General features: G+C 43.0%; 1 protein-coding gene across 1 annotated transcript; it reads right to left on the bottom strand.

Annotated features, from left to right (window-relative positions):
- Positions 1-6372: 6372 nt before the first annotated feature.
- Positions 6373-8135, bottom strand: si:dkeyp-92c9.2 (uncharacterized protein LOC571482 homolog). The gene has a single exon (XM_063899831.1). It carries the CDS (start codon positions 8044-8046, stop codon positions 7057-7059), a length of 990 nt encoding a protein of 329 aa, XP_063755901.1. The 5' UTR covers positions 8047-8135; the 3' UTR covers positions 6373-7056.
- Positions 8136-10512: the final 2377 nt, after the last annotated feature.

Below are 10512 nucleotides of genomic sequence, written 5' to 3'. Positions count from 1 at the left end.
GAGGGGGGGGATTGGAGGTGTCCGGTGCCTTGCTCAAGGGCACCACAGCAGGGCCTAGGAGGTGAACTGGGACCTCTCCAAGTAGCAGTCCACCTTCCATATTTTCAAATCTGTTCGGGGGATTGAACCGGCGACCCTACGGTTCCCAGTCCAAGCCCCTACTGACTGAGCCACTGCTGCACTATTGAAAGTCCTATGCCCTGCCAACAGTGCAACATTGAACTAGATATGTGATCATAGTTTTTAAACACAGCTTGACAGTCTCTGGATAGCATCTATAGGAAGCATGAGCAGAACGTTTTTCTCTAAGCATGTTAGCTCCCAGAGGGCTGATAAAAGGCAGCAAGCAGCAGCCCAGCCTTTTCACAAAGCCACTGGGAACCCTGAGCCGGTATAGAAGTGTGACACTGAAGCAGAGAGCTGCGTGATTTGTGTCCTCAGAGGAGAACGCTGGACAGGATTCAGGCAGCCATCTGCAGCGATGCTTCTTCATCTCATTTAATCAAGGCATCTAGGCCTCACCTCCCTCACCTCTCTGCCCTCTGAGGTGTCCCCATCCTCCGCCACTGACCCCTGCTCGGACCAGCACCATATGTTTATTTCCCCGCTTCCCTCTCACTCCCGCATTGTGAACAGATTATAAATGGCATTTAAATAATCATTTTTCCAATGCCATCAGACAGAGAGCCCAGACAGACGCACTGTGCTCTGCCAAGTAAGCCGCTTTGAATGAAAAGTCATTTTTGAGTCTTAGTTTTATGGCAGACATCTGTTATATGATAAAAGCTGAATGTGTGTTAAAACTGGAAAACACTCTGTTGAATTATTCTAGCTTGTTTGTGGTATTTTAAATATATGTATTTATATACAGGCTCTTTTCTTTTGCTTTTGCACATTTTCTGAAACACTTATTATCACCATAATAACATGCCAAACACTAAATAAAAGTATACATTTATGCTTAAAGACATCTTTTTGCTTAAAAAACATAAGCCTGGGTAAAAAGCAAGAGAGAAACTCCCTCTGTAGGGAACACAGGGATTTTAGCCTTTGCAAAACATTTACATGCACACAAATATAACACACTACAGGACTCTTTAATAATCTGAGTATGCAAAGGAACTCGCAGCCTAATGTCAACAAAAAATGAAATTGGATAAAAGGACACATATTGAGAAATATATAGTACATGAATACATTTACTTAATAACATTGCATCACTAAAAAAGCAACTGTCATGAGTAAAGAAACTATTGAAGTTGATTGTGTCAAATAAAGTGAAGAGAAATGTAAGATTGTGAGGAAAACAGGAGCACAGTTGTCGGTTAAGCTGTTTATGTGTGTCAATCCGATAACAGTCAGTTACAGTGGATGCACCCTGAGGCAGAAGCAACTAAAAGTGCACATAAAACTTGCTCCCCTCTCTTTGTTAGTGACTTCACACTCACGCACGCTCACTTCGAACAAAGTACTCACACACACGCACGACCTAACATATCGCATTTAGAGCAGAAGCAGCATCACAGTGTTTCCACCTGTGGTTCGGGGCGGAGGGGCCGGTGATTGACTGCAGAGACATGCTCAGATGGAGCGCAACCCCCCCCCACCACCCTTCTCTGATCTGACAGGAAGCCAAAAGGCCATCTGCATGCAGCGGCCAGGCTATTGTGTGGCTGTGCATTAAGCTATTTTATGTCCCAGCCAGTCTTCAGTTAGCAGGGCTGCAGGCGGAGAGTTTTTCATGTGAGGAGAACAAAGGCAGTTTGACTTAAGTGTGTGAGCCTCACAGATGAATGAAAAGGGAGAAAAACACCAGATTTCAACTCGATACTTTATTAAATTATCAACACAGAGTAAACATCATGAAAAAAAAACTGACGAACAAACAAAATAAATGTCACATTTGTATTCTTCAAGTTTTCCACATCAACAGTTTTTCACTTTCACACATTTACATTACAGTGGCTTTACAAAAGTCACTCAAGTTTTGCCTCTTCATTTTGCTGTGACAGGTACAATGATGGCTGAGGAAATGCAAACTGGTGTAGGAGGCCAGAGATTTATTTTTATCCCTGTATCAACACATGTCGTAAGTTGACACGACACAGACGAGGTGTTGTGATGAATAAAAAAAAGGTTTTTGCACCCAGAGGCGAAGCTACAATCGGTGCCGAAGAGCCTGCGACAAACACACGCCACATTAACAATGGCCGCCTCTGTGTCTCCAGCTGGTGCATTGATAAGAAGAGCAGTTCTATAAGTGTACTGTGCTCTGTTCTTGTTGTGGTAGATGACACATCATGACCACGTCTGAGCAGATTAACAAATGAAGTCTGGTGTGAGACGAGTTTACAATAAAAGATGGTCAATTATATCTTGTCTTAGCTCGTATGAATTCACATGCTTTGCTATTTTTAGATTGATCTTACGAAAATAAGAGTTGATCATTTATTTATTTCACTGTCTCTATTGTTTCTAAACAGCAATAGTAATACCTGCAGTCACACGTCAGAGACTTTAATACTGTTCACATCATGTTTCCTATAAAGGAACGCTTCGCTTAGACCCAGTTTTAAATTACCAAATACATAATGTTTCATTTAAAACATCACATTATAAAATGCAAATAAAAGCAGAGGTAAAAAAAGAAATAAACTAAACTACCTGGCTGGCATGCATGCTACTACACAGAAAATTGTTTTTGTTCATTTTTTCATTCTTAATAAGTTTTTGTTACACACCCACATATTTACATCATCAGTGGCAGGTGTGCTATGCAATGAATCTCACACCAAACTCCAGCAGCATACTGAAATAACACAACTCATAGAGCTGTGGGGACTTAAAAGAATAGTCTTGTTGTATGCTATTTTCTTCTTATTGTCAACAGATTGCATAAAGATGACCCAACTTAAAAATAAAAGCCCCGTTTGTGTCATTGCTCTGTGCCATTTTCTGTGGCACCGTAGTTTCTTTAGTTCATCCAAAAAACACAGTCCTGTTGCTGTAAATACTCATTGCCCTACATTTGTATTCATCCGGGGCAGAAACAAGTCCCTAAACCAATGAAAGAACTTAGCCTTTAAGAAATAAAAGTATACATTCAGGACGTGTTTTTAGTGATTTTTGCCTTTAGTTAAAACAAATGGGCTTAAATTATTTGAAAACGCATACAGGGTAGAGAAAGCACTACAATAGTCTAATGTATGTTGACAATAAGAAAAATATAGAATATCACAAGCGTATCGGTTAAATCTCTTATCACATTGTTCTCACAAACACCAAAGGTCTTCAAAACAGAGCTAAGGCCCATCTGAATGGAGTCCCAGATGAAGGTCCCATCCACAGAAAAATGTCCAGTTTGCAATAAACTTAATTTAGTTTAAATAGCTGAAGTCATATTTATCCACAGAGACGTCACAGGCATCATGTGTCTGTTAGTCAGGTATGCAGAGGTCGGGAAACAAGCCGAGGGGTTTGATTGGATAATCAGAATTAGAGCTCCAGCTGAGATGCTTGACTTGAAAGCTGCATCACTGACATGATTAGACAAACCGCTTTGTGATTGGACGGAAGTTCTGGCCTGAGGGGTATATCGCCTTATTGGTCAAGACCAAACTTCGTCACTTTTGCCAAATTGCGCAAGAAATTAAATTAGGCTTGAATGAACATGATTCCTCTAGGTCTGGTCCATTTACGAGCGAGCCAGAAGAGTTCATCAAAGGAAAGGTCACAACATGCATATTTATTGGTCACTGATGTCAAACGTTGCAGTACTGTAACTCCTGATTTGATTAGGGCTGCAGGAGGCGCGTGGTGGAAGCAGATGTTGCCCTTAACTCTGACCCACATTCACACGCAAACACAACCGACACGGTACCAACAAACAGACCCATTCTGCCCTTCCTCGTCCTGACAATGGCTGGCGGGTGTGGGGTGTCAAATCTAAGGAAGGCCGGGAACAACAGCTGAGTGTGTGGAAATGGGGTTGGAGGGGTTGGGAAGGAGAACGGAGGGAGGGAGTTCAAGACACAAGTGTCCTTGTCAGAGCCAGGGCCAGAGAGAAAGAGATGCACAGACTGCAGCAACCAGACCAAAATGGCTGCCGGATAAAGCCCTGCGGTCTCTGAGTGTGAATCACGCCGTCACTCCTTATAGTGCTGCTGATAGCTGTAACAATCTTTCAGAAGTGGATACAAGTACCAACATTTCTTTGTTCATCGCTCTGGGGCCTTTAAAAGAAAGGCAGTTAGCCACTTGAATTATCTAAATTTAGAACATTTTCCAAGATGGCGGTCATTCCTAGCTGATAAAACAGTATTTTACTGCGGGGAAATCAAATTTAGACACTTCTTCAGAGCTTTTTTGTGTCATTTTAAACACAATGTGTTAAAATGAGGGTTTGCTAGAAAGCATTTGGGACACAAAACCTCATACTAATATTAGTCTTCTCATTCGTAAGCCGTCAGTGAATACCCTTATGTCACCAGTAATATGTACTCTATGTACTTCACTCCTACACCCCAAAAAACCTCCACCGACTCCACTACCATGCATCATATTTTCTCATAGGCAGATTCTTTTGATCGTATGGGCAAGATATGGGAAAAAAGAATCTTCATAGGGTATCCTGACATCTGAATTTGGTTTTTGATAGAAAATGTATGATATGACATCAATATCATTAATAAAGGTCAATTTCTATGTCCTCATTGGTGGCCATCTTGAAAATAGCTGCAGGTGTGACTTCAAAGAGCCTGGATGATCTGCAGTCAGCAACAGGGCTGAGCTGTACTTCTCTGAAGGCCTCGGAGCAGGATTTGAAGGCAGTGCACGGGGAAGTGTGACACCAAATCTCATCGGATTCTGAACCATTTACTCATTCCCTCCTGTTTTCATCCTTCTCTCACTATTTGATTGAGTGGGAGGATTAGGACTAGATTACCCAAGAGTGTGACCAAGAGTGGGTTTGTCTGCACTTGTGTGTAAAGGTCGGATCTTAGAGAGGACAGTTGTTTATCATATAACCTTGTGGTGGGGGATACAGCAAAGTGTGCAAGAGCTACTGCCATGTGGAGGAGGGGCATAGAGAAACCTCCAGATGCCCCAACACAGTGAGATTAAGGTTTTGCCAAATGTTATGGTTGGCTCCATACCTAGGTGAAAGCTGGTCAAGCATCCATGATTTTAGAGTTGAAGTAGCTTCTTATCCAAGTAGTATCTTACTGGGAAGCAGTAAAACGGAGGGTATGGACTAAAATAAGTATATATTGAGATGATAAAATCAGAAGGACACAAATTGAAAATATCCAATTTCTTCCACAAGGGTTGCAATTTTCTTTTAAATAAAGGGTTATATTTTACATAAATCCTTGGTTAAACTAGTAACCGTTCACACCAATCTGGTGCAAAAATTAGCAGCTAATTTGTGCTTTCCCCATTTTTCTATCTACTATTTTTGAGCTAACAGCATAAGCTGCCAGTTTATGGGGCCTTAACTTAACAACTGTTGCATGGCTTGGGACACAATATCCAGGCAAAACAATTAAAAATAACTATATCTTCATACATTATTATGTGAAACAAATATGCCAAACATTGGGCTCATCTGTGACTACCTCTAAAACCCATTTAATCACACGGGATGAGATTAAAGGCATTGAAGCAAAAAGGCCAATGGTTGATTGAGAGATAAAACAGGCCTGTTGTTGGCAGATGAGGATGTGACTGATGAGAAAGTGGGACAAATTCAGCAAAAACACCCAAAAACTCTTAAGCCAAACCACTGAGAGCTTCACTGTCCCTGCTCTGCGCCCTGAATTGCACACGTGTGTCACGCAGCCTTTCATTGTTGCACCGGAGTGAATAGAAAGTACACAAGGTAATTGTGTTTGTTTGAGTGTTGCAGTCCAGCACGGTCCAGCCTGGCCTGGATTATCCACTGAAGCTCTGCAGGGCTGCCGAGTGGACAAGAAGGGGGCAGAGGTTGAGAGAGGGGAGGGGCTGCAGTAATCTGCTAATCTCATTAATACCACAGCCTGTGGGTGCTCTGTCAACAAGATGCAGGGAACAAAGGATGGAGCAAACAGCTGATGACCATGGCTGCCGTCCACTGCATAATGCCAACAGACACACACACACACACACACACACACACACACACACACACACACACACACACACACACACACACACACACACACACACACACACACACACACACACACACACACACACACACACACACACACACACACACACACACATCCATCTCAAATTCTGCTTCCACCAGGAGAGTCTCCTGAGATAAAATAGAAACACAGATGCAGGCTCGAGTGAGTAATGATAAAAAAACAGCAACTGTCCCCTCAAGTCAGACACCCCTCAAAAGGCTCCACAAAACTCTGCTCTGCTTTACTGATCACACAGCGCACAGCAGGACCCAACATGGACCTCTCAGCTGTCCCCGTCACTCTGACTCACTTCTCACTGCTGCCACATGGGGCTTAGCCAGCAGCGGATGTCAACATGTCTCCTCTTGTTGCCCTGGAAAATGTAACTTGGCCTTGGAGGATTATATTGTCTGTTTTATTCTTCTGTGAATCCGCTTTGACATTTAGAATGAAACCGTTGAAGAATCTTCGATGGTATTGTTGGACGGATGATGGCATGTTCTTGTCCTCAGCACTGATTGATCACATTTAGAGAAGTTCAGAGAGGATGCTAGGAGGCCTGGTTGTGCAGAGCCAGAGGAGCAGCTGGGAACATGTACGGGACCTGTATGGGCCAAATGGTTCTTCAATCACGATATTCCAGGACAAGAAAAAGAAAACTGTGAGCTTCTGTTATGCCAATTAACTTGGGGAGAAATGTTTGAATTCCTATTTGTTGTAGATGAACGGGAGAACAGAGATAGAATCATTACATTTGTCTACAGATAGGCCGCCATTCCTCCAAAAGAATAACAAAAGTAATCCGATGAGACAAATGAATTTGTCAGTGTGCAAGTATACATGTGCATGTGTACAAAAAGGCATGTGGTCAGCAAACGTCTTCTCACCGATCCAGCAACCGACTATAGTCCTGAGGGCCACAGCCACCTTCACTCTTGAGTTCAGCAAATACTTGTGTGAAGTAGTGCGGGTCCGCGTTGATGCGCAGCATCTTGCCGCTGGTTGCATTGATGATGGCGAGGCAACGATCCCAGAAGGCCTCCTTACCCGCCTCCACCAAGAAGGGCTTGAGCGGGTACGAGATCTCGTTGCCCATGTAGGAGTAGGACAGGTAGAGGCAGGTGAGCAGGATTGCCTGCAGCTCATGTTCTGACGACACAACGTCGCCGTCCACCACGTCTCGGCACAGCATGTAGACAAAGACCACGTTGGCGGGCGTGACAAAGGCCTGGTCCTGCCAGCCCTGCAGCAGCAGCGAGCGGTCTACGGCCCGCAGCCACAGCACTGGGTCGGCCGGAGACAGATGCTTCAGCCGGTAGCAGCGACAGCACAGGAATTCCCCCAGGCAGCGCAGCAGCTCGCTGGTGGAAGCCTGGACAATGACGCGTTTTGGGGACGACGTCACCGTCCCTTGGGGAACTTTTTTTACAGAGGAGAGCAGTTGTGACTTGCTGTAGCCGTATCCGTGGCCCTGGCCCAACCCCATGCCGTAGCCAAGCCCCAGACCCAGACCTGCTGGGCCCTCGTAGCTGGACAGGTTGGCACATGACAATGACTTCTTCACATTTTCGCGGTTGAGGTGCAACAAGGGGTCCTTTTGGTAGATGTTAATGTTGTTGTTGTTGAGAGGGTCCCCAAGGGCCATTTGGCCACCAGAGCCTTTCTTGGAGTTTCCCTTCTTCTTGGTTGAAGCCACTAGTCGTTTCCATGTCAGCACCGGGAGGAAAATGGATTGCCCCCTCTTCAGCCCACGGTCTTTCTGGCTGTTGAGGGAGCGGCTGCTGATGCTCGGGTAGTGGCTGAGCGAGCCCGCCCGGTTGTCATAGTAGCCTGACTTCCGAGAACCGGGAGACAGTGATAGTACAGTGCCCATGGTGAGTCCACAGATTATACTGCCTTACTGATGGTGGTGGAGAGTTTGTAGCAAAGCTCTTTTACTTCCTAATATCCAGCAGATGTGAACTCTCATCAGGGAAACAGCATGAAGACAAGAGTGCAGTCATGTTTAAATGACCCTGGTGCAGAGACCTGTAACAGTGAATACACAGGAAGAGAGGGGTTAAACACAACCACAGTAAAGTAACATATAATCTCGGGGTTTTTTTCACATACAGTGGTGTAAAGTAACTACATACGTTTACAAGTCCACTACCCCATTACCACTCAGAGGTTACTAATATACTTTTATTCCACTGCATTTATTTTATACCTTTAGTTACTTTGCATATTGCAATTAATTATTTGAAATATATAACCAACACTTAAATAAGATTTGAGTTACACCTGGAGTAAATTCACAAGCTACACTGCAGTTTAAAAAGTCCTTTCGAACATGCTCAGCCTTTACCAGCTGTGAGAAACACATTCATACATCAATAATTAAAATCAAAACATAAAATATAATATAATGAGGCCGATCTGCATAACGAGTGATTTTAATTTCAGTACTGTATGTATATTTTTATACTAATACTTTTGTACTTAACTTGAGTAACATTTGCATTGCCTGACTTTTACTTTTAAAAGTCAGACTTTTATTCCTACACTGTGGCCTTACTTTGTCCACCTCTTGCCAAATATGGTAAAGTATAATCAAATCTTAACTGCCTATCCTACCATTACAAGCTCATGCTGTGCAGCCAAAAGCAATCAGGAAGAGGGGATCCCAATGTTTCCAAACACCTTAGGTAGAATATTTGGGCATATGTGTATAAATCCCTGTAAAAAAAACATACTCTATTTGAATGGAGGGTTGTGTTTTATAATATATGTGTGATACTCAGATAGTCAGGATAAGACAATAGCTTTAAGGGAAAACAAACTGAATTTTAAAGGGTTAATCAATGACCTGGTTTTATTTAGAGCTACTATTCTCTGTAACCCGTAAAGACTCCTTATATTAATACTATTAAAAGGAGATATCTATGCATGAGCCAAGATGGTGAAGAGCGCAAAGAAGACATGTTAAGCTTTTTACGCACACTTGTATCTTCTTCCTCAGGATGTTCTATGTTCAAAATCAGCTGAAAACGCACTAACTTTAAAAACAGCAACATTTTTCTTAACATATCTTCTCCATAGCTGTCAAACTTGAGGCTGCTTTGACGCTTACCTGTTTGAACGAGATGTCCGGGTTCGAGATGGTGTTTTGCCGCAGTCCGCGATGAGGTAAAGATATAAAGGAGCGCAAAACAAACACCCTGTATGTGCAGCCGATAACCAGAGATGGCAGAGAGTGGGATGCTGATCCTTCTGCAGAATCAGAGGCAGAGACTCGCTCCTTCAGAAGCAAGCTTTGACCTACTCTTCTACAGAGAAGTGTGGATCAACGGGTCGGTGCTCGCCAGGCGGTGCAGGTGTCATCCTCCGCTGCAACGAACCTCAGGCTGACTTGGTTGTGATTACTTGTCTGTTCGCTTGCGTCTCCATGTCCGAAATGTAAACTTTCACAGAGTCTTTTCAATGCGTTCCATCTCGGAGAGTAAAGTGTCCTCTGACTTCCCCCGGTTCTGATCCTTGTCTCCGGTGCAGCTGTGAGTCCGGCCGCGGAGCACTTCTGTCGACTACTGACCGCTGGTCGGTCCCAGCAGTCCGACCTCTGAGCGGGATGTCTCACATTAGAGGCTGAGCAGCCAGTGAGCGATCAGAGCGGCTACACGCACAAACACACTCACACAAACACACACACACACACACACACACACACACACACACACACACACACACACACACACACACACACACACACACACACACACACACACACACACACACACACACACACACACACCGCCTCTCCGCTACAATGGCTCCTCCTAACGGGCTCTGCTGCCTGCTGATACACACACGGACACACGCCATCATAAACAAAGTGAGCTGTAACAGATTACACATAAATTAGGCTCATGATCTTGACAGTTATTTTTTACTTTTCATCTGAAGCACGAGTAATTTTAAGTGTTAAGATAAAACCATAATACACTGTGTTGATGCACAGTTATCAAGAATTTTAAAAAGTCTAAGAAACAAAAGTTAAATATATTTAATACTTAAAATGATGCTAAATAAAATGACATCATCAAGGAAAACACATTCATATTTTGTACAATTAATTAACATTGACTATTATTATTCACTATAAAAATTAGAAAAATATGTTAAAAATGTAAAACCAATTAATTTAGGAAAACAGAAAAAAGTAAAGCTGGTTATATTATTGAATAATTACATAAAACAAAATTACATTTGAATCGTAGCTCACACTTATTAAAGTAAGCAAAAAAAGAATGCAAACAAAACCAGTTATGGAACAATATATATATTTAATGACAGTCTAAAG

This window comes from Eleginops maclovinus, chromosome 13, assembly GCF_036324505.1.
Source record: "Eleginops maclovinus isolate JMC-PN-2008 ecotype Puerto Natales chromosome 13, JC_Emac_rtc_rv5, whole genome shotgun sequence".
NCBI lineage: Eukaryota > Metazoa > Chordata > Actinopteri > Perciformes > Eleginopidae > Eleginops > Eleginops maclovinus.
This window is presented reverse-complemented; position numbering and strand designations above follow the sequence as displayed.

What these genes read in the sequence shown, in the direction of transcription:
- si:dkeyp-92c9.2 (XM_063899831.1), bottom strand. Translation starts at nt 8,046, where the DNA reads ATGGGCACTGTACTATCACTGTCTCCCGGTTCTCGGAAGTCAGGCTAC.